Here is a 25,190-nt window from a genome sequence, read left to right on the forward strand (position 1 = left end):
AGAAACCAATCAGAACCCTCAAATACCCAGCCAATGAGGACATTAACCCTAACCCAATAGAAACACCAGATACAACCACCAATCAGTGTACACATGTGCCAACCATCAGCACACTATATAAGGTCCCAGCAACCTCAGACAAGGTTTGCTGGTCAGGGAGTTGGAAGCTGCTTGCTCCTGTTCAGAATCTCCTAGGAGACAGACAGGCTCAATCCACAAATTTGGACTTCAGCAGGTAAAGGCTTCGCTAACTCGAAATCTAACAATACTGTTTGAATAAAGCTTTACTCCCCCTGCTGGCCAAAAAACGAAGTGCACAGGCCCCAGTAAATACAGTTTCAACAGCTCACAGAAGCACCCTCTGCTGTAGAAAATCCCTGTTGCTGGGGGAGGGGGGGCAGGGGGGCTGGCCTCACTGGCTTGTGAACACAAAATGGTGGCTGGGGCTGCACTGTTTCAGCACACAGGCCTAAGCACAGAGCAAAGGAGAAATTTGGAGGGAAAACAGATTTGTCACCAAGGAATGAGAGGGACAAACTACAGAAATTGGACTGCAAATCCCACAATTCAACACACTAAATGAAGGCAATCATGGGCAGGGAAAACCACACATTTAAAACACAACACAGGTGATAAAATATGCAATTACAGGCAGGCTAAAACTACAATTTTTAACTGTAACAACCACAGGCATAGACAGTAAACACAGAAAGTGAAAATCGTTTTTTAAATAACTTTTTGTCTTGGGAAGAGAAAGCACTAGTCTGTCTCCTTACCACTTCCTGGACTCTGCTCAAAGCAATCTGGGGCACATGTGGGCTGCAACTCACAAGCAGCCCATTCTGGCCTATGAGAACAGGTAGCCTTACAATAGTGAAAAACTAAAATGGCTGAAATTCACTATTAGGACATGCCACACAAATCAGGGGTGTCCTACCTTATGCTTACAATGCACCCTGCCCTTGGGCCTACCATAGGTGTGACTCGCATGAAGTAAAGTGAAGGTTTAGAGGCTGGCAAGTGTGTACACTTGCCTAGCCAGCATGACAGTACTAGACTGCACGCAAGTTCTGCAATGGCAGACCTTACACACATTTTAAGAGGCAGCTTCTGTGGGTGCCGCAACCAGCGCTGCAGGCCCACTAGCAGCATTGGTATTTACAAGCCCTGGCACTCCTGGTGCACTTTACTGGCGACTGATAGTAAATCAAATAAGCCAATCATGGAAATCAATTACATGTATACACTTTACAGTCGGGAGAGCATATGCACTGTAGCCCTGGTCAGCAGTGGTAAAGTGCCCAGAGACATTAAACCAACAAAAACAGGTCAGAGAGAATATTGGAGGAAGGCAAAAAGTTCAGGGATGACCCTGCCAAGAGGGCCAAGTCCAACACACACACTCATCAAACCATTCAGACATTACACAACTTGGGGTTCACAATCAAATATGCCAAGTCGCATCTCCAGCCCTCTCATATACACCAATATCTGGGGGCCACAATAAACACCTCCACAGCTCTAGCATATCCCGGTCCAGCCAGGATAGCCAGCACCCAAGCTCTCGTCACAAAATTTCAAGTCCAACACTCTCTCCCAGCCAGAGTGATCATGCAGGTCATAGGCATGATGGCATCTTGCATTTTTATTGTACCATATGGAAGACTTCAAATGCGTCATTACCGGAATGTCTAGCACATAAGTGGAATAAGACTCCAGGACAACTTACAGATCTGGTGTTGGTGGACAGCCGCACACATCGCTCTCTGCAGTGGTGGAACACAAAAAACTCTTCCAAAGGGCGGCCGTTCCTCAAACCTGTTCCACAGATAGTACTCACAACAGACGCATCACTTACAGGATGGGGAGCCCAGCTCCTTTGACATACAACTCGAAGCAGATGGACTACTCCAAAAAGTACTCCACATCAATCTCCTGGAGCTACTCGCAATATTCCAAGCACTAAAATATTTCCTAGTTCATGTAGTGGAAGAGATTTAAGGAAATGGTGGATAAAATGTCAGGTTTGCTTTTTCCAACTCTTAATTGGGGCACAAGTTCCCCAAAAAATGTTAAAGGGTTTAATTATTCCTGATGATGCTAGATGACAACACAAGGAGTGACGTCACAGGAAGTGATGCCAAAGTCCTACAAAATCCTTAAAGAAATTGAATGCTTTTTACCCTCCTTGCCTGTTTAGCCTTTACCCTACAGCCACTTCCTGTGACAGATATCCATGCTTCATCGAAGCAAAACGTGTTGTCTCAGCGATTGCTTTGGCCTACCAGCAGGCTGAAAATGCGTGCGACACCAGCATTACTCATATCCCTACTCATCCTCAGTTATCACTCATGAAGATTACTGGTATGTAATTGTGTTATTACCTTTAAGCAGGGCTTTAGGTGGGATAAATAAACTGGGTGGAAGGGGAGCGTGGTCTCTTGGAGGGGCATGGTTTATGTAACCAAGGGTGTGGCTTAAACGCATAACCTAACAAGCATTTGCAATGCAATAGGTCTCGCATTTACGCGTAAATTGTAAGTGACCATGCGTTTTATTTGTTTAAAAAAACAGAACTTTAAAAGGCATTTTCATTTATATTGCCAATAGCTCAAACTTGCGTAAATGTGAGACCTGTTTCATTGCAAATGCTTGTTGAGAAGTGCCGCTCAGGGGTTAGAGGCGGCAGACCTGGAGCTTGAGTTCGGCCCTGGACCAGGGTTCAATTCCCCGCCTCGGCGGGTCTTGGGCTCAAAATTCCACGGACTCGTTAATTCTCGCTCCGGTGCCTTCTCGACTCACGGGTTCACACTCTGCGACTCTGGGCAATAGCTTGCTTAATCTCCACAACGGCCCCTCGCGGTGGGATGCCTGGCTTTCACCTTGTGGATACCCTGCCAGGGTTATCTCACAGGGGAATACCAGGACGGGTTCCCTAAGCAAGCGCTGAGATGCTCCAGGGTAAGTCGTGCGCTATATAAGTTTCATTCCTTCCTTCCTTTCCTTCTGTTTAATCTTGCCTTCTCAAAGGTCAAATAGAATGTAATCCTTTCAAAACACAAGTTGTTTGTTTGCAATTCCCAAAGCTATGATGCAAAACATATAACAACCACAGTAACAGAACACATATGCCTAAATAACGCACAAACAAGGGTGAGACTGCAACATTTAGCCGTTACTACAGCAGCTGGCTAACCATTCACTACAAAACATTTAGCTTAGGCAATAGAGAACAAGAGTTTACAGGTACCCTATACATATGTCTTAAAAATGCACAAGCGAAGGTACCCGTGCAGCATAGCACAGCGACTACAGAAAATAATTGGCTGTTAAGTATATAGCCCATGCAATAAACAAACAAAAGTTTCATAAGGCAACTACTAATGCATGCACACGGGCGACTTGTGCAAATGGACCACAAGAACGTCACAAATAAATTGTGCTATATGACATATAGCACTAACAGTAAAAGTATGTTTAGCCCTAAGGAACACTCTAATACAGGTACTTTACCAACATTTACCAGTTAACACGTCCATTTTGCCACATGCAATAAGACGATGGTAGCTCGTACCACATAGTAGTGATTGCTGATTTTAGCCTACATGTGCCAGCTGATCTGAGTAAATTAATTCCTCCTTTTACAATGGCTCCAACACAAGGGAAATATGACCAACATTGTCAAGATCTCCATAGGCACTGCAACTTATCTTCAGATGACTTCAGTTGTGGAACGTTGATATGCCCACCAACAGAGGTGCATCTAGTATAATGGGGTGACCCTGTGCCCCTCAGAACCTGGGTGCATAAGAATGTGGAGAATGTTTGTTCTTTCTGATAGATACATCTGCCGTGTGGATTCCTCACCTTGTGAATATCCCCCTTGCGCCAGCAACATTCGGAAATTCTTTTTCGTAGCCTCGCGCCGACGTGGATAGGACGTCACAGAGACACGGCTCCGCTCGCGACTCCGCTGACGTCACCGACGCCTATAACAGGCCCACGCCGGCGTGATGACATCAGTTCCCTTTTTCCGCGTCGTCGACGCTAACGGTTATCGGGAATCTCTGTAGCCTACTGGTACATTGTTGCCATTTTGTTGGTTAATTCTGCTTCTCTGTATCCTGTTTCTTCGAAAATGTCATCGAAGAAGACCGGCTTCAAGCCCTGCAGGGAGTGCGGTAAAATGATGTCCATTACCGACCCCCACGAAGACTGTATCTGGTGCTTAAGTTCCGACCATGATGTGGAGGATTGTTCTTCATGTCGGAAGATGAATCCGAAGGCCCTGAGGGAGAGAGAAGCCAAACTTCTGGTTGCGAAGGTGAAAGCTGGAAAGGAGAAGTCGTCGAGGTCTCGTTCTCGAAGGGCGAGGTCGAAGTCCAGGGCGAGGTCGAGATCTGCTTCTCGAGAGAGGTCGTCTTCGAAGTCGGCGTCGGATCATGTTTCGAAGTCGAAGAAAAAGCACAAGAAGAGGAGACATGAGTCCCGACGCCGGTCTGGTAAGGAGTCGGGCTCGAGGTCGAGGTCACCGAAGAAGGTACGTTCGAAGGTGGTTACCCTCGAAGTCTCCGAGCATGAAGGTGAGGCCTCGCCATCTGAGTCGCGTGGGCGATCTCCATCTCCGGCTCCGAAAGCTTTTCCGGTTCCGAGTCCGTCTCCGGCGCCGTCCCCGGCCCGTGAAAAGGAAGAGGCCCGGGAGGATGTGGATTCCGCGCCTGTCGTAGAGCCGAATCCGTTCCCTCTTCAGGACCGGCCTGATGGTTTTCAGCCGCCCTTTCCTGCTCCAGGCCAGGACCCTTCTGCGTTTCTTAACGCAATGTATGGTGTCTTCTCAAGGGCATGGTACCCCTCTGGTGCGCCTTCGGGCCCCACGGGTCCATTGGCATTCAGCCTGGGAGTTCCTCACTCCTATCCTCCGGCTCCGTTTATGCCCTACATGCCGGCTCCGGCGCCGCATTGGCATTTCCCGGCTCCGCCGAAGTCGTCGACGCCGATTCCGGCGTCGCCTGCTCCTGATCATCCTCGAGGGCATTCTTCCGTGCCGTCGGATTCGATACCGGCGTCGGCCCCGAATCCGTCGAAGCCGCTGGTGGATCCGGCTGCGAGGCGTGTTAAGGAGAGATCCAGAAGAGAAGCACAACGCCTTCTGGAGGAGCAGAGTTATATGGGCTCTCAGTCTGACGTTGAAGAAGGTGAGCTAGAGGAGAGCTGTTTTGAGGAGTTGGCGGATTCTGGGACCCTTGATTTCTCTCCAGAGTGGGAGTTGCCCTCCGGCTCAGGTGCTCCATCTAAGGATATCCAGCCTTACCATCTAGTAATGAGAAAAGCTGCTGAGCTTCTTCAATTGACTCTGCCTACAGTGGAGTTCAAGTCTAACCTCCTCACAGAAGTCTTGCATTCTCCAAATTCGGTGGTTGAGCCTTTACTTCCATTCAATGATGCCTTGACTGATCCTATTATGGAAGTCTAGAAGAAACCCTTGTCTGCTCCTGCGGTATCAAAGAGTGTTGCAAGGAGGTACAGGGCCGCTCCTGAGGACCCGGCTTTTCTCTCTTCACATCCTTCGCTGGAGAGCCTGGTCATTCAGGCTGCCTGTTCGAAGAAGAGTCTTAGTGCCTTTCCGCAGGTTCCTTGTGAGAAGGAGGCAAAGAAACAGGACCAGGTGGCAAAAAAGACCTTTTCATCGGCTAGTATGGCCTTAAAGTCAACTAATGCCACATGCCTTATGGGGAGGTATGTTCATGCCCTGATGGACTCCTTACGTATCCTGGCCCCTAAAATTCCTGACGCAAACCGAAAGGATTTTGAGGGGGTGATTAATGACACTCAGGCGGCTGCCCGCCAGGTAATTCAAAGTGGTCTGGACACTGCTGACTCTGTGGCTCGAATTATGGGCACCGCTGTTGCGACAAGGAGATCTGCCTGGTTGAAGTCATCGGACTTTTCGGCTGATGTTCAGGCGACTCTGCTTGATCTCCCTTTTGATGGCTCAGGTCTCTTTGGGAAAAAGGCGGATGCTGCTCTTGAGCGGTTCAAGGATTGCAGGGCAACAGCGAAGTCTTTGGGCCTCCAGATCAGGGGCGCTTCTTCCGGCAGAAGGTTCAGGGGCTTTGGTCGCTCCTTTCGGAATTTCCGGCAAGGCCAACAACAGCAGCAGCAGCAACAGCAGCAGCAGCAAAATTCAATGTACAGATCGTACAGGGGAAAGCAAAGAGCGTGTCCTCGTGGACGTCAGCCCTCCTCTTCCTCCACCTCTTCCAACCCCCCTGCCGCAGAAAAGCAGCCCTAGATCCGCTATTCAGGATCATGTGGGTCCGGTTGGGGGTCGGCTTACCCATTTTCTACAGGATTGGGAATCGGTTACGTCAGATCTTTGGGTTCTCAGTCTTGTAGAAAATGGGTATGCCCTTCCCTTTCGGGAATTCCCCCCTGTTTACCCTCCTTGCCAAGGTTTTTGCACCCAGGAACATCTGTCTCTTCTGCAGGAGGAGGTTCTAACTCTGTTACGAAAGGGTGCGATAGAGGTGGTCCCAGAGCAGGAAAGGGGTCAGGGATGCTACTCCCGGTATTTCCTGATCCCCAAGAAGGATGGCAGGCTTCGTCCTATCCTGGACCTCAGGATCTTGAATCTCTATCTGAAGCAGGAGAAATTCAAGATGCTCACCCTTGTTCAGGTTCTTCAAGCGTTGATGGAAGGAGACTGGATGGTGTCGCTCGACTTGCAGGATGCGTATTTCCACATCCCAATCCTGAAGTCGCACAGGAAGTATCTCCGTTTCACGGTTGGGTCACAGCACTACCAGTTTGCGGTCCTTCCGTTTGGTCTTACTACTGCGCCTCGAGTCTTCACCAAGGTGATGGCGGTGGTGGCAGCTCATCTCAGGAGATCGGGGATACCTGTGTTTCCGTATCTAGACGACTGGCTGATCAAAGCGGAGTCGTCGGAGAAGGTGCTCCATCATCTGCAGGAGACAACTCAGTTGTTGTTCAGGTTGGGTTTTCGATAAATGTACTCAAGTCTCACCTGGTGCCCTCCCAGCGCAACCTGTTCATAGGTGCCGTACTGGACACTACTGTTTGTCGTGCATTCCCTCCTCCTCAAAGGATTCGCGACATACAGGAAATGATTCCTTTGTTTTACCCTGGAGCGGTCGTTCCAGTCCTGAAGGTCCTTCGCCTGCTCAGTCTGATGGCTTCTTGCATTCTCCTGGTCAACCATGCACGCTGGCACATGAGGGCACTCCAGTGGTGTCTCCGCAGGCAGTGGTATCAGCACAACGGAGATCTCGGGGAGTCGGTGAAGATCTCCAGAGAAACTGCAGCGGATCTGTCTTGGTGGAGCGTGGAAGGCAACCTGTTGCAAGGGAAGCCTTTCCATCTACCTCCATCGGTGGCCACGGTGATTACGGATGCATCCACTCTAGGGTGGGGTGCTCATCTGGGGGATCTGAAGGTCAAGGGTCTTTGGTCTCCAGAGGAAAGGTTGCTTCACATCAACCTTCTAGAGTTGCGGGCGATACGTTTGGCGCTCAAGGCCTTCCTCCCTTCCCTTCGCGGTCAGTCGATCCAAGTCCTGACGGACAACACGACCGCGATGTGGTACATCAACAAGCAGGGAGGAGTGGGGTCGCAGTGTCTCTGCAGAGAGGCTCTGCGTCTCTGGTCCTGGGTTCAGGACCACCAGATTTGCCTGATGGCAAATCATCTGGCCGGAGTTCTGAACGTACGTGCGGACAGTCTCAGCCGGCAGTTCTCTGCCGACCACGAGTGGAGGCTTCATCCAGAGGTGGTCCGTCACGTCTTTCGGACGTGGGGGACCCCTCGGGTGGACCTGTTTGCCACTCGCGAGAATGCTCACTGCCCGTCATTCTGCAGTCTCCAGTATCCGATGCAAGGAGCCTTGGGGGACGCGTTTCAGTTGTGTTGGGGAAGTCAACTCCTTTACGCGTTTCCTCCCATACCCTTGATTCCTCGGGTTCTGAGGAAAATTCGCCAAGACCGGGCCCAAGTTATATTGGTTGCCCCGGATTGGCCAAGAAGGGTGTGGTATACAGTTCTACTCCACCTCTCCTCTCACCCGCCGCTCCGTCTCCCTCTCAGGGCAGACCTCCTCTCTCAGATGGAGGGGCAGGTTCTACACCCCCACCTCCAGACATTGCACCTTCATGCCTAGAGATTGAACGGGGCAACCTGATTTCCTATTCTCTCACACCTGATGTGGTGGATGTCATTTTGTCTGCTAGACGTGACTCCACTAAGACTGTCTATTCTTATAGATGGTCTAGGTTTGTTGTTTGGTGTGGTGAGAATGATATTGACCCGTTGAGAGCCCATTTATCAGATGTTCTCCGGTTTGCTCTCTCTTTGGCTCAACAGGGGCTGGCAGTTGCCACAGTTAAGGGCTATCTTTCGGCACTGTCAGCTTTTATTTGTTTGCCTGATCAGCCCTCTCTTTTTAAGTCACCTGTTGTCTTGAGATTTTTGAAGGGTCTTGTAAATAAGTTTCCTCCTACCCCTTTTATTGTACCTCAGTGGGACTTGAATCTTGTTCTGACTTTTCTGATGGGCTCTCCCTTTGAGCCTCTTCATAAATGTCCTATGAGGCTTTTAACCTTTAAGGCAGTTTTCCTAGTTGCAATTACCTCGGCAAGGAGGGTGAGTGAGCTTCAAGCTCTTAGTTCCAAGCCCCCGTTCCTGACCATACATGCTGATCGGATGGTTCTAAGGACCAGGGCTGCTTTTCTTCCTAAGGTGGTGACTCCTTTCCACCTTGGTCAATCCATTACCCTCCCTACCTTTTATCCTCCCCCACACCCTTCCAAGGAGGAGGAGAGGTTGCACCGTCTGGACCCTAAGAGGGCAGTGTCTTTTTATTTGGACAGAACTAGAGACTGTCGCTTGGACGATCAACTCTTCATTGGCTTTGCTGGCTGCAAGAAGGGAAGAGCGGTCCATAAAAGGACTTTATCAAGATGGATCGTTCTGTGCATAAAGATCTGCTACTCTTTGGCCGGTAAGGAGCCTCCGGAGGGTATTAGAGCTCATTCCACTAGAGCTAAGTCATCTACCTCTGCTTTGGCTAGAGGTGTTCCTGTGGAGGACATTTGTAGGGCGGCAACCTGGTCTTCCCTCCATACTTTCGCGAAGCATTACTGCTTGGATACGGAAGTCAGGAGGGACGGCCACTTTGCGCGCTCTGTCCTTCAGGATTTCCTTGTTTAGAAGAGTGGACACCCTCCTCCGGGAGTGGGGACTGCTGTGGGACTCTATTCACAAGGTGAGGAATCCACACGGCAGATGTATCTATCAGAAGAACAAGTTACTTACCTTCGGTAACGCTTTTTCTGGTAGATACTATATCTGCCTGTGGATTCCTCACTGACCCACCCGCCTCCCAGTTGTCCACTCTTCTATGCCAGTTATTGTACTGTAATGTATATTTGTTTTGATGTCAAGGAAATGTTTCATTTGCTTCCTGCATTTGCTTTACACTGTGTGTTTTGCCTTGACTATTGTATACTGTGTATGCTTTGTATATATCTACTGTCATTGGTCCGTCCGTGTGCCTCGATGGCACGGAAAAAAGGCGGAACTGATGTCATCACGCCGGCGTGGGCCTGTTATAGGCGTCGGTGACGTCAGCGGAGTCGCGAGCGGAGCCGTGTCTCTGTGACGTCCTATCCACGTCGGCGCGAGGCTACGAAAAAGAATTTCCGAATGTTGCTGGCGCAAGGGGGATATTCACAAGGTGAGGAATCCACAGGCAGATATAGTATCTACCAGAAAAAGCGTTACCGAAGGTAAGTAATTTGTTCGTCAGGTACAGGATTGATTCTTGATTTACTGAATATTAACCAATCAAAAACAATACTCAAACTTTTCAGTAATAATTGAAAAGGAAAGAACATAAGACAACCATGAGTCAAAAAACAAAACACACCAAAATTAACTTAATCGAAGTCTGTATTCAAGAATAAATACATAATATATATATTTTTTATACATTTTATGTTGTCGAGATGGCATTAGAATGCTGTCAAAGTTCATGAACATACAATTTGTTACAACGGTGCAATGATGTGGTAATAAGTGCAGAAAAAGTGCTAAAATGTGAACAAGATATATACTGTGCTGTAAGAATTGTTGAAACGGGTCATTCAAAGGACATCCTCCCTAGGTACAAGAAGCTCTGCACAGCTTGTCGGTTTACATTTACATTTCACGTGGGGCGGAGAGAGTACGGTCAGGATTATCAAAAGCCCGTCAAAGTTTCAACCCAAAGAGGTGCATGATTGAGAATTAGGCACATCGGGTCTTCCTCAGGACAAGGCGATACAAAGGACAGCCAGAATTAATGGAAGAAAAGTCTTCGCAAAATGGTCCACTGTGGGTTGGATTCAAAGGAAGGTCCTTGTTGGTGATAAATTGCATCAGAGGGGCAGAGTAGTTCAGTGGCTCTCAGGCGAACTTTTAGTTCCAGAGCAGTCGCTAAGTTGATACTTAATGTAAGCCTATTGCTCACATGATGTCTGTATAATGTTATTTTAAGGTTCTGGTCATCTTGGGGATTGAGTACTGAAATGAGTCATTTGTCTTAGACTGTAGAGCAAGTCCTAGTGTATATAAAAAGGGCTATCCAGTGGAGAGAAGCAACATTCTTTACTTGGTACTTGTTCTCGACCAGTGATAGGCATTTTTGAGTTTTTCTTTGTTTGATATCTTTTTTTGAGATCAGTCATTAACTGGATGCTATAGCTGTAAAGGTCAATGTGCATGAAGTACTTTTAAATCATCTTTGTATGGTAGTTTGAATGTTAATGTGCTAAAAGGATTAACTTAAGTGTCTTTCTTTTGTCTTTTAGAAATACACCTTGCTGCCTTTTTTGATTTTAGTGTTAAAACAGTTTCTCCTTGAAAGGGATTTGAATGAAGTTTTTACTGGTGGAATTAGTTCTTATAGCCTAATTTTAATGGCCATTAGCTTCCTACAGGTAAGTTGCTTTCATGATGTGAATATTGTTTTGCAGGTTATAGTTACTCTAACAAAGATACTGTGAATGTGTACTTAACAAAGGTATGCCACTGCAATCATTTTACTATTCACTCGATATTTGTTTTTCTACTTCTGAAGTATATGGTTTACTCTTTTACCTGCTAAACATTGATCCTAATAATCTGCTAGTGCTTGCCCACTAAGAACCTTCAAGCAATGAAAGAGTGGCTCCAACTCAATCCTTCCAAACCTCATGAAAGTAGCCCTCTATAAATTTAGTGGAGACCAGATCCTAGCTGGCAGAATAGCTATGCTAACAGATCTGGTTTACTAAGGTATGGCTAGTGATCTTGCATTATTTCAATGTTTGTGGCTGCAGTTGAACCGCCTCCTCTATATACATGTGAATGCCCAGCTAGGATAGATCGGACAGCAGCATACTTTCTAATAAGCATGTTTGACCTTATACGAAGCACAAAGATGAGCAGCTCTCCAGCATTGGATCTTTCCTAGTCACAATGTAATCATTCCCTGTTTAGCCAGTCCTAGGGTAACATTAAATTGCACTGCAATGTTAAACGTCTTCGATTATGCCTTAGTCTTTGTCACTTTAAAATACCATTAAGATTGCTAAAGACTGAAATGTTAGCCATTGAGTTAAAAGCACAGGAAAGATTCTCTAAAGAGGCTATGTTACCTTTGTTTTTAATGCACATCATTAATTACAGAATCAGTCTGACACCAGCGTAAACAACTTCAAATTCATTTTCTTTGTTTTCGCTTGTCTTAACCTAGATGTAGCAACCTAATACCTCAGGTGTGTGATCAAGCCTTTGTTTTGATACTTCTAACTTTCAGATTCCTCAATTTCCCCAAGCCCCCTTATTATCAGAGTATAAATGCCTCTCAAGCACCTCAATCAATCAATCAAGCATTTATATAGCGCACTACTCACCCGGAGGGTCTCAAGGCGCTTGGGGAGGGGGGGTCCACTACTGCTCGAACAGCCAGGTCTTGAGTTGCTTCCTGAAGGCGAGGTGGTCTTGGGTCAGGCGGAGGTGGGTCGGGAGGAGTTCCAAGTTTTGGCGGCCAGGTAGGAGAAGGCCCTTCCTCCTGTGTTGACTCTTCGGATGCGGGGGACGGCGGCGAGGGCATGGCTGGTCGATCAAAGCTGACGTGTGGGAGTGTAGAAGTTGAGGCGGCTGTTTAGGTATCTTGGGCCTTGGTTGTGTAGGGCTTTGTGTGCGTGGGTGAGGAGACGGAAGGAGATTCTCTTGTTGACCGGGAGCCAGTGCAGGTCTCTCGTGTCCGGAGATGTGGCTGTGTCGGGGGATGTCGAGGATGAGTCTTGCTGAGGTGTTCTGGATCCGCTGGAGTCTCTTCTGGAGTTTGGCAGTGGTTCCGGCGTAGAGGGAGTTGCCTTAGTCCAGTTGGCTGGTGACAAGGGCCTGGGTAACCGTCTTTCTGGTCTCGGTGTGGATCCACCGGAAGATCTTACGTAGCATGCGCAGGATGTTGAAGCACGACGAGGAGACAGCTTTGATTTGTCTGGTCATGGAGAGGGAGGAGTCCAGGATGAAGCCCAGGTTGCATGCGTGGTCTGTAGGTTTGGGTGCGCTGCCCAGGGCAGGGGGCCTCCAGGAGTCGTCCCAGGCGGAGGGCGAGGAGCCCAGGATGAGGACCTCCGTCTTGTCTGAGTTCAGCTTCAGGCGGCTGTTCATCATCCACTTGACTACGTCTGTCATCCCTTCGTGTAGGTTGGCTCTGGCGGTGGCGGGGTCGTTGGTGAGGGAGAGGATCAGTTGGGTGTCGTCGGCGTAAGAGATGATGTTGAGGTTGTGTTGGCGTGCGATGGCCGCAAGGGGGCTCATGTAGATATTGAAGAGGGTGGGGCTGAGCGTGGAGCCTTGAGGAACGCCGCAGATGACTTCGGTGGCTTCTGATCTGAACGGGTGGAGGCAGACTCTTTGTTCTTCCGGCGAGGAAGGAGATGATCCATTCTAGTGCCTTCTCATGGATTCCGACGTTGCAGAGGCGCTGCACTAGGGTGCGGTGGCACAGTGTTGAATGCCGCGGAGAGGTCCAGGAGGATGAGGGCCGCTGTTTCCCCGTTGTCGAGCAGGGTTCGGATGTAATCAGTGGCGGCGATGAGGGCGGTCTCGGTGCTGTGGTTGGCCCGGAAGCCAGACTGCGAGTGGTCGAGGGATCCGTTCGTCTCGAGGAAGGCGGCCAACTGCTTGTTGACTGTCTTCTCGATGACTTTGGCCGGAAACAGGAGGAGCGAGATGGGGCGGTAGTTTTTGAGTTCGGTGGGGTCCGCTGAAGGTTTCTTCAGTAGAGCGCTGAGTTCGGTGTGCTTCCAACTCTCCGGCAAGGTGGCGGTGTCGAAGGAGGTGTTGATGTCCCGCAGGTGGGGTGCGATGATAGCGTCGGCCTTGTTGAAGACTTGGTGCGGGCAGGGGTCGGTTGGAGATCCGGCGTGGATGGAGTTCATTGTGCGACAGGTTTCTTCGGTGTTGATCGGAGTCCAGGCGCGGAGGGTGGTGGCGGGGGGTGCCAGTGCGGTCGTGGGTTGTGTTGGCTGTGTGATAAAGCTGCTGTGTATATCTGCGATCTTGTTGTGGAAGTAGGAGGCGAGGGAGTTGCAGAGGTCTTGTGATGGGGTGATGTCGTTGTTTCCGGCGTTGGGGTTGGAGAGCTCTTTGACGATGTTGAAGAGTTCCTTGCTGTTGTGTGCGTTGTTGTCGAGTCGTTCCTTGAATGCGGTTTTCTTGGTGGTGTGGATCAGTTGGTGGTGTTTTCGAGTGGCGAGCTTGAGGGTGGTCATGTTGTCTGGTTTTGGGTCTCTGCGCCAGGCTCTCTCTCGAGGGCTCTGCAGTTCTTCTTGGAGCTCTTGAGTTCGTCGGTGAACCATTGTGCTTTCTTACTGCCGGGTCTGCTAGGCGGGGTCCTCAGGGGGGCGAGGTCGTCTGCGCAGTTGCTGATCCACTTCGTGAGGTTGTTGGCGGCTTGGCTGGGGTTCGCTGAGCTGGCGGGGGGGTCCTTGCTCAGGGATGCGGCGAGCTGGTCGGCTATGATCCTGTTCCAGCTTCTGCGTGCAACCTGTTGCTGGTGGTGGTGGATCGTGTTCTTTTTGAAGCTGAAGTGGACGCAGCTGTGGTCCGTCCAGTGGAGTCCGGTGGCTTGGCTGAAGGCGATGTCCTTGCTGGAGGAGAAGACTGGGTCGAGTGTGTGTCCGGCGTAAAGGGTGGGGGTGGTCACCAGCTGCTTGAGACCGAGGTTGGCGAGGTTCTCCAGCAGGGTTGTAGTGTTGCGGTCGTTGTTGTTCTCCAGGTGGAAGTTGAGGTCCCAGAGGAGGATGTAGTCGGCGGAGGGGAGGGCGTGCGGGCTGATGAAGTCGGCGATGTCTTCGCTGAATTGTGTGCGTGGTCCCGGGGGTCTGTAGATGAGGGTGGTCTTGGAGTCGGTGTGGATCTGGAAGTGGAGGTGTTCGGCGGTTGCGAGGGTGGGGGTGTCGTCGGTGTTGGTCGTGATACGGATGGCGTTCTGTGGATGATGGCGATGCCTCCTCCGGTCTGATTGCCGCGGTCCCTCCGGGTGATCTTGTATCTGTCCGGGATGGCGATGGCGATGTCGGGTGCTGAGGCGGCGTTCATCCATGTTTCCGTGAGGAAGGCGACGTCTGGTGACGTCTTCATTCTCTCCACATTATCCCTCCCCAAAAAAATTATTAGGGCTCGAACAGGGCTGCATGTGCCACAAACGGTCACAGAGCAATAACAAGGTGATGGATGGAATGCTTGAATTGAAATCCGCCACTGGCAGTTTAGGCATAGCAAGTAAAGTTCTTCAACCTTAGATGTCAGTCTGGCCTTGATTCGGTTGCCTGGGCGAATGCAGCAGTGTTGACGTGCACCAAGCTTAGATGCATGCATCTCTGGTTTCTGGGGATGTCAATTTTTTTTATCATGGACATGCCCTTTCATGTGTGTTCAATAGTGTGGTGGAAAAGCTGATTCTCCATTTTTCATAGTTTTGCATGCTTGCATCATTCCCAGTTTTCGAAGTGCGAGTTCCACAGTACTATTATAAAGCAATGTGTAAAATCACAATAGGCTGTAATGACAATGAACCGTTGTTATATAGCCTATCTGTCCTTTTTGAAAAAATACAAACTGCAATCTTAAACCAGTCAGGTGATCGCAACCTCTAGAACACTCCTAAGAGAAGCTGAACCCCTCCGATTTTCTACCTCACGTTGTTTGATAGGAGTATCCTTGAGCTCTGCTCCCCTTCCTACCTTTTTTTCTCAATCCTTGAGAGGAAGTTTCCTCAGAATTGTAGACCAGCATGTCTACCAAGACATGATTTTTAAGATCCTTTAACTCATGTGGGAAGAAGAGGCTTCGTTCTAAGAACCCATATACAGCATGTATATACTGCCTTCATCAGGAGCTAGGGGTGAGAGACTGCATGATCTGATGCATTTATTCTCAAACTTTGAGCGATAGGAAGGTAGACTTTCAAATGGCTTAAAAAAACTAAAAACAAAGGAGTGCCCTTTTGTCTTCTAAAACTCTCACCTAAGAAAAGACACACATAGAAAAAAACACTTCAAACTCCTTAAGTCATCTAAGGAACATTCTGGGAACTTAGAGGCAGGAGGCACAACCTTCTACTTAAAGCACAATGGTTCCTAAGAAAAGGCTCACTCAAAGCCTACTACACCTTCCTTTAAAAAAGTTCCTCCTTAAATCCTTTAAGTCTCTCTCGACGACGATTGCATCATTGTCCTCTTCAGGCTTCAATTCAGTCTTCTCGTCTACCACAACATTGTCCACGACCACCTCGGCGGTAGTGTCAACGTTTACGACGATCGCCATGTCAATGTACACTACAACTACTTTGCCGATCATGATAGTCTCTTCACATGCTTTCATCGACTATCATTACAAAAAGGATATTCAAACCGTTGCCGGACGTCCAGCCAAAGTCAGTATTTCCAAAGAAGAGTTAAGACTCTACAAAAAAACTGACACTTAAGATGTTCCTGTCGCCAAGGACCGTCAAAGACGACAGTGTACATAGCCAACATTAGGAGGAATGTCTACTGAGCAGTCTCTGAAGGAATTGTCGTAGAGAGAACTGTCAGTTGACGATAAACTGCATGTCTCCCACTGTCTTTAATCTTCACTAAAGAGAAACCTGCAGAAGACCATTCTGCCAGTCCACACATCACCAAGTAAGTTACTGCACTACCCTCCGGTGCATCTCTTTTATGACGAACCAGATGAGGAAGGCTCCTTTAGAGTGTCCCACAGCCCTTCTGAGCTTCAGGTGAAGTGCCAGGAAGATTATTAGGACAATGGGCAGTACCATAAGGATTACTACTCAGTTGGAGAGCATTCTGAACAGTACCAACAGGAATATCCTTCCTATGGTGAACAAGACCAACAGGAGCCTTTTATCCAGATGCCCTTCTTTAGTGAGAAACCTCCAAAATATGCTGCACTATTACTACCATAGATTTCCTGAATCTACCACCTCTGCAGCAACTCCAGACACCTTGACCTGCGTGCCACCTCCGACTCCGGTCGGGTCTCTGCCTGCAGATTTACCCTCTAATCTCAGCGAGTGCCTTCACTCTGACTCCGGAGTCGCCATAGCACGGCCAGAGTGCCATCCCACAGCGCCTCTCCTTACCACAGTGCTGTCGCACAGCCTCCTGGGGCTCCCTGCGGAGTTGCTGGTGGGGGCTTCGGCACACTCTCTTCGCAGGTTTTCACCTCGGAAGATGTTGAGTCACTGCCGGTCCGACTCCGGGCAGTCTATGCATTTTTGGAGGTCGTCTGCACTGGATCGACCTTTCCGGAGGTCAGCGACGCTTGAATCACTCACAGTCGAGGCCCTTTCTGAGCTAGTCTATGCTGCTTACACGTCTCTTCGGCGCCATCTCCGGGTTTATTGGTGGAAGGACTCCCTTTGGATTCCCCACCCCCTTGGTTATTTCAACGCTCTCCGGAGCAAGCACAAGTACAAGTGGTGCCTTGGGCCGCTTATCCTTTTTCTGAGTGTTACGTGGCCAGCTTAGCTTGCGTCCCTCACCTACTGACTATTTCCTGTCAACGCTTCGCGGGGTCACTGAGGCAAGTGGCACATTAATCAGGGCTGTTTGTAGGGCTGCTGTCCTTTTGAGGATGCAGCTGCCCACTGTGTCTAGACCTCCGGAACCCTTGCTGGATCTTCTCCACCAAGGTGCGGGGAATGTGGAGCCAATGTTGCAGTTTGCGGAGTCTTTATTTGACATCCTTCTTGGGACATGGGCGAGGCCCTTTTCTGGGGACCCTGTGAAGCGCTCTGTAGCACATGGCTATCGGCCAGCTCCCAATGACCCCGCCCGTTTGACCCTCCATTTAGGTTCAATACATCCTTTCCACTCGGAGTCTCGGTGGTTGGAGTCATGTGACCGCGATGTGTTTGCATCCTCAAGCTCTGCACCCGGGTCCTTCAACTGTTTGCTCGGGCTACTTTTGCCCTATGGGACGCTGTACAGCTGCTCCTCCCCTCCTTGGATGAGAGCACTCCTGCCAATCTGGTCCGCATAATCCTTGATGGCCATGATATGGACCAATTTTCTATTAGGATTGCCATGGACACCACTGACTCCATGGGAAGGGCTATGGCCCGATCGATGGTCCTACGCCTCCATGTGTGGTTGCGCGATAGCGTCTTACCAGAGCATGTTCAAGAGCCACTTCGGGATCTACCTTTTGATGGGGTCACTCTTTTTGATGCCCATGCTGATTCAGCGGTCAGGCGCCTCTTGTCTGGTTGTCTTCCCAGATCTTAATCCTCATGGAAGGTTCTTGATTTGTGGCGGTAACGTCAATTTCTTTTGCGTTACCCCTTGTGAGTTACAAATGTGTTGCAGCGTGAATCTTTCTGGATTTACTATGCTGTGCATTATTCCGCGGTGTAGTGGTTGGGTCTGGAATCGTAGTCTTTTCTTTGAGTTTTTGTTGTTGTTTTTTTCGTAGCCCAGGTGGGCCTCTACGTCCCACCTTTTGGTGTCCTTCCTGTGACGTATGCACGCTTCCTGCGGAAGCTCCCACCCTTGGGCGCCATCTTCAGATTCTTTTTTCCGCGGTTGGGTCTGGATTGTTCCCAAGAGGGCTCCAGACATTTTTAGAGAAAGAAGACACCAGAAGCCTTTTTTGGACGAAAAAAAGATTGGAAACTACGACGAGAGACGACCCCATCAAAGGGGACGACTAAGGAACAGGAGAACTTCCTGAACTCCGACGTCCATTGGCGAATGCATGCTCAGGGGGACCCTTGAACGCAGGAGACGGACAACACACCATTCAAATTCTGCCGTAACTGCCACCACAAGTACGCGCAGAAGGACCATCACCCGGTTTGCAACCTCTGCATACCGGTCGACCACGAAAGCAAGGACTGCAACACCTGCTCTGCCTTCAGGCCGAAGACTCTTCGAGTAAGAGCAAGGCAGAGGATGGCTAACACCAGCATGCAGGACAAGGGCCAGCCACCATCCCTTCGAGACCTGGGGCTCTCAACATACGAAGAGGACAACGTCGCCGTAGAAGACGACTGCTACACGGTCGTAGAGACCGATAAGAAGACTCCTAAAAAGGTACGAGACTCAACGGCCCCATAAGCCCCGAAAGACACTTGACAGTCTGACCCAGACTCTGAAAAAACGAGGGCAAGTCCTCGAAAGCGCCGACGCCGAAAGTTTCGGCGTCCGCAACTATACACGGGCCCAGCGGATCCTCAGAGAGGGACTCCAAGGCGCCGAAAGCTGGAGAACAGCAAAAGTCGTTGAAAAATGTCCCTGATAAGGAACGTTCGACGCCGAAAGAAAAGGACCCGAAAACCAGCTCGGCGCCGAAAACTAGCTCTGCGCCGAAAGTAGTCTCGACGCCGACCAATCCGCCGAAGAGAGCGGCAGATCCATTTGAGGCCGAACGTGCCGCCGAAATGAAAAAGAAGAGATGGCTCGAGGCCGAAATGGAGAACATCCTGCAGCGCAAAAAAGAATTCGACGCCAGGATGAAGGACTACTAAATCCAGACGAAACCAAGACCACAGGTTGTCAAGATAACCGAGGAAGAGGACTACGACGTTGAAGGACAGTTGGTAAGTACAGAGGTGCTGGAAGATCCAGAAGAAGCCTCCTACTAAGAGGAGGAGGGGGATTACGACCAGAGGACAATCCTTGGCTCGGCATCCTCGAAGACTCAAGACAGTGACTAGACCTCGACACCGAGAGTCCGGAGGATAGCCTGGACACGTATCCTTCGAGGCCATCGCCGCCTGATGACATTGGGGTTTACAACAGTCATCAGAAACACTGCAGCAGCCTTTGGGGTAAAACTCGACGAGGAAAAGCAGAAAGCAGATTTCCTCCTAGAAACACTGCTCCCAACACAAACTAGGAGCGAGTACCTGCCGATGCTAGACAGTGTCAAGGCACAGGGGAGAGAGGCTATCATGGAGCCTTTAACTTGCAAAGCCATCACACCCAAGACAGAGAAAAAGTACAAGCATTCCTCAAAAGTCCCGCCCTACATACAGGGATCAGTCACGGCGGGCTCCATCATTACAGCTACGGCAAGGAGGGCTAACGTGCCAACAACCTCAGGGCCACCCCCAGACAAGGAGAGCAGAAGGATGGACCTGACTGGGAGGAAGGTCGAACGGAATGCCGCAATGCACTGGTGCATGGCAAATTTCAACGCACTGCTCAACAGACACCAGTACCAGATCTTAGACAAACTGGGCCAGTTAATCAAGCAACTCCCTGAAGAACACCAGCAAAGAGCTGCACATCTTGTGGAAGAAGGGAAGAATGTGGCAAATTCTTGCCTCAAGACTGCCTTGGACGGGGCAGACACGGCCAGCAGACTCCTGATGATAGGCATCACGGAAAGAAGGCAAGCCTAGCTCAGGATTTCAGGATTCAAGCCGGAAGTGCAACACAGCATCCTGAACACCCCGTTCAATGGAGAGACTGTTCGGTGCTCCAGTGGATGAGAAGCTCACCCAACTGAAGAAAGATAACGAGACTGCAAGATCCATGGGGGCCTTGCAATTCAGAGAGACAAAGAGGGGCACCCCATTTAGAAGACCTAACTGGAGGGGAGGAAACCAGCCAGGAACATCGCACCAGGCGTTCCAGCAGTCCCACCAGTCTGACACACAGACACAGCAGGGGCAACAAAAACAACCCTGGCAGTACCAACAAAGGGGCCAGTCCTTTCGCGGGAGAGGGAATGGACGTGGACAAAATAGAAGAGGGGGTCACAACCCGCCTCTAAGGGACTTTGTCACGCGGCAGGTGCCCACCCATGCAAAAAATCCCAGGGTGGAGCACGGATACAACCAGGGGGTACAAGATCTAAACATCTGCGATCATGTAACACTGGTGGGAGGAAGAATAAACCTTTTCTTCCATGAGTGGAAGAAAATAACCAGACAAGTGGGTATTCAACATCATACAGTTCGGGTACTGTATAGAGTTGGAAAGGAGACCACCAAACAAAAAGCCGAAAAGAAGGGCGCAAGGAAGGAGATAGAACTACTTCAAAAGGAAGCAGAAGAACTCCTGCAAAAACAGGCCATCGAACCAGTACCTTACAAGGAAAGGAACAGGGGAGTGTACTCAACCTACTTCCTGGTACCAAAGGTAGACGAGACAATGAGACCCATCCTGGACCTAAGGTTCTTAAACAAGTACATAAGAACGCATAAATTCAAGATGACGTTCCTGCATCAATTTGAAGGCGGAGACTTCACGGTCACCATAGACCTCGAGGATGCCTACCTGCACATTCCAATGAACAGGGGGCACAAGCATCTAGTCCGATTTTATCATCAAGGACCACTACCAATTCACAACCTTGGCGGTCGGACTAAAATCAGCGCCAAGGGTCTTCACAAAGTGCCTCGCAGCACACCTAAGAAGGGAGGGGATACACGTATACCCTTACCTGGACGACGGGCTAGTAAAAGCAAGTTCATACAAGACATGCAAGCGGCACGCAGAAAGAGTGACAGACAAACTGATGGGCCTGGGATTCTCCATCCACTGGGGGAAATCTTCAATGAAACCGGAACAAGTAAAAATCTTCCTGGGAGCACAGATCAACACCTTACAGAACAAGGTGTTCCCCAGCAAGAAGAGAACGCTAGCGCTGCTGAGGAGACACGACTCTACCAGAGGGGGCGAGCTCTGACAGTGAGGACGGCGAGCAAAATCATGGGCATGATGGCGTCATGCATACATCTAGTGCCAGATGTGCGGCTGCACATGAGACCTTTCCAAGAATGGCTACAGGAACAATGGGCACAAGCTACAGGTCGTTGGGAAGATCTATTGGTTGTAACGCACTCAGTGCAAGAAGAGATAGCATGGTGGAATATGAAGCATGAGAAGGGGGAAGCCTCTGACACCGCCAACGGTGACCATCACCACAGACGCATCCCAGAAGGGTTTGGGCGCTCACATGGAAAAACTCAGTGAGGAGTCTGTGGACACCAGCAGATGCGGTAAAACACATCAACTACCTAGAGTTAAAGACTGTCTTCCTCACAATAAAGGCTGTCCAGACAAAACTGTGAGACAAGTGTTGATCCAGACAGACAACACAACAGCGATGTTCTACATAAACAAGCAGGGAGGGACACAATCAGCCCCGCTTTCAAAATTAGCTCAAGAAATGTGGAGATGGGCCATCCCACTCAAGAGACCATGTAGAAGCAGACTGGCTCAGCAGACAGACCTCAGCATCCCACGAGTGGGAGCTCAATGCACAGGAAACAGAGAAGCTATTCGGCAAGTGGGGAACACAGTCAATAGACCTGTTTGCAACACGCACAAATGCAAAATGCTGAAACTTCGCATCCAGGCAATCGGGGGAAGGGTCACTGGGGAATGCGCTATGGATAAGCTGGTCGAAGACATTTGCTTACGCTTTTCTGCCGATCCCTCTGATACAGCAAGTGCAGAACCAGCAACCTGATTCTGATACTGGTCGCACCGCAGTGGACCAGGCAGACCTGGTACTCCGATAATGGAGATGACAGAGTGCACCCCACAGATTCAGGAGACGGAAAGACCTACTCTCCATGCAAGACGGAGAGGTGCTGCACCCAGAGTTAGAGAGCCTCAGCCTAGTAGCGTGGCTCCTGAGGACATAGAGTTCGCTCATCTGAAATTACCAGAGAGCACCCTGAGGGTACTACGTGAAGCAAGAAGACCGAGCACACGGAAGTGCTATGTGTCAAAGTGGAAGAGGTTCACACTGTTGTGCAGAAAGGAAAAGCTGCACAAGAAGTTGCAGAAAGACTCAACTGTGCTTAAGTACCTCACGCACCTGCTCGAAAACCTGAGCTCATCCTCACTAAGTGCACACCTAGCGGCGATAGTCGCGTACACAAGAGGAGAAACAGGCAAGAGCTTCTTCACATCACAGATAGTAAAGAGATTCCTGGAAGGAGCAAAAAGGATCGCACCACCAAAGAGGGTGCCACCACCAACATGGAACCTTAATTTAGTCCTGACAGAACTCATGAAGGAGCCCTTTGAGCCAATCCATAAGGCCTCCCTACAAATGCTAACAATGAAAACCGCTTTCTTAGTGGCAATCACCTCGCTGCGCAGGGTGAGTGAACTACAGGCACTAACGTCGCAAGAACCCTACATCCAGATACATGATAGGGTGGTGCTGAGAACGGACCCACACTTTATGCCAAAGGTGGTGTCAAGGTTCCACATCAATCAGACAATACAAATACCAAGTTTCTGCCAGAAACCAGCCACACGCGCAAAAAGAGCACTGCATTACAAACTCTGGACGCCTGAAGGGCATTCATGCAGTACATAGAGAACTAAGGGACACAGGAAAACAAAACCATTCTTTGTGTCCTTCGCAAACAGCTTCATGGGGTAATCAGTAACGAAAGGGACCATGCACGGTGGATCGCACAAACAATACATTTGTGCCATAAGCAAGCAGGACACGAGCTGGCAGAGGGGACACGAGACCACTCTACCAGGAAGAAAGGAGCTAAGATAGCTTTCCTGGCTAACACACCCATTCAGGACATATGCCTGGCGGCAACATGGGCTTCAGTTCACACGTTCACGAACCACTACTGTGTGGACTTACAAATGAACAAGGAAGCACAAGTGGGACAAAGTGCATCAGCACATATTCAACAACCAACGCTCATCTTCCACCCACCCGCCACAAATATAACAAACCGCTGCAAAGTCTATGCACAGCATAGTGAATCCAGAAAGATTCACGCTGCAAAACGAATTGTTTCTTACCTGTCAGTGTAGATTTGCAGCTTGAAGATCTTTCTGGATTCACTAGCGAACCCACCCACCTCCGCCAGAAAGATGAGGCTGGAGAGAAAGGTGGTAAAAACAAAGACAAGACAAGACAAGACTGAAACAGACACCTTGGAGGTTAAAGCGGTGAATCCTTACTTGAACATTGCCATAGATTCGGAAACAAAACACAAAACGAGAAAAAAATCTGAAGATGGTGCCCAAGGGTGGGAGCTTCTGCAGGAAGCGTGCCGATGTCACAGGGAGGACACCAAAAGATGGGACGTCGACGCCCACCTGGGCTACGAAAGAAACAAAAAAAAGACTACAATTCCGGACCCAACCACTAGACTGCGGAATAAGGTATACAACGTTTAGCACGCATTTTTTACAACGCACTACCATTACAACGCAGGCATTACCACGCATACCATTACAACGCATTGCGCTGGGGGGGCGCTCTAGGATAGGGAATAAGTTTAATTTTATATCCAACACCTTCCCTAGTGTCCACGGGGACTGGAGTTGGAATATAAAATTATACTTACCACTATCCAGCACCTCAAAGCGCTATGCGTTGTAACTGTATTCGTTGTAAATACCGCGTTGTAAAGGTATGCGTGGTAATAGTATGCGTGCTAACGTCATACATCCGCGGAATAATGCACAGCATAGTGAATCCAGAAAGATCTTCAAGATGCAAAACTACACCGACAGGTAAACTATTCGTTGTGGGTAGTGTCTGTTCTGCCAAGTTATTTTTATGTTCTACGTTATTTTTATGTTCTGCTACAGCTAGTTTAGCTCCGTTTACCTTTCTTTTGAACCTCTGCATACAAATTGCTCAAGAGGAACCCTTTTGTAGGGTTGTGCCTTAACCCTATGTGGGGTTCTTGTTGGCAATTGGGGTTGGGGGCGGGGGGGTGGGGGGGTTCCTCTGTATTCTGTGAATACTTGCCATATTGGGGTTGTGCCTCACATCTTTACTGTTGATATTCTTTTTAAAAAAAAAAAAACTTTTTATTGAAATAACCGGCTCCATAATATAGCACATCAGTTTAGCAACAGGAATTCATTGACAATCCTAAATAAAATCACCCACAGTTGCATTGCACAGGCTAAGCCCACCACCCTCGATAGACCCCCCCAACCAAACAGTGCCACCATCAATGCCTATAATTGGTGAACATCATCCCCCGCCCGTACCCTCCCTTCCTCCAGAACCCTGCAGCGCCTCTCCTTAATACATGGGGCAGGCATCACAGTCCCCCACTATTAAGGACACAGGTCAGAAACAACCAGTTCCACACTAATTTCCTCTCATGGTGACTCCACATTCGGCTGGGAGTCAATCCATTCCCCTGTATACCGCCTCCAAGCTTCCCATATTCTCTTCCATTTCTTAGGGCATCCTCGACTTTAGTAGATAACCGTTTCTGCCCGCTGACACCAATCCAGATCCCGCTCCCATTCCTCCACTGTGGGTGACAGATCACTACCCCACAACCTTGCAATATTTCTCTTGGCCACCATACTAGCCAGGTCCAGCCACACTTTGTCCCGTTTCGGCCAGGTGATGTCGCTGGTAACACCCAACACATGCCATCTGGCCTCCGGCAAAACTTCAGCTCCCACCACTTCTGCCATAATGCATATCAGTCTGGACCAGTATGCCCTAATTTTTAGCGCAGTCCCACAGTAAATGGAAGAAGGTCCCTTCCTCCCCACACCGCCGTAAGCAAAAGCAGGAGTCTGTATAACCTATCAGGTACTGCGTGGTTCGAGGGGTGTTTGATCTATGCATGATACGTAATTGGACAAGCCTGAACC

General features: G+C 49.4%; 1 protein-coding gene across 1 annotated transcript in view; it reads left to right on the top strand.

Moving 5' to 3' along the window:
- TENT4A (terminal nucleotidyltransferase 4A) overlaps window positions 1-25,190 on the top strand; it is a 694,370-nt gene that overhangs the window by 342,269 nt on the left and 326,911 nt on the right. Inside the window, exon 6 of the mRNA XM_086965283.1 lies at window positions 10,866-10,994. Coding sequence (XP_086821409.1) covers window positions 10,866-10,994 — 129 coding nt within the window. The remainder of the gene's footprint in view (window positions 1-10,865; window positions 10,995-25,190) is intronic.

Source organism: Lissotriton vulgaris, chromosome 4_1 (genome assembly GCF_964263255.1).
Source record: "Lissotriton vulgaris chromosome 4_1, aLisVul1.2, whole genome shotgun sequence".
Classification (NCBI taxonomy): domain Eukaryota; kingdom Metazoa; phylum Chordata; class Amphibia; order Caudata; family Salamandridae; genus Lissotriton; species Lissotriton vulgaris.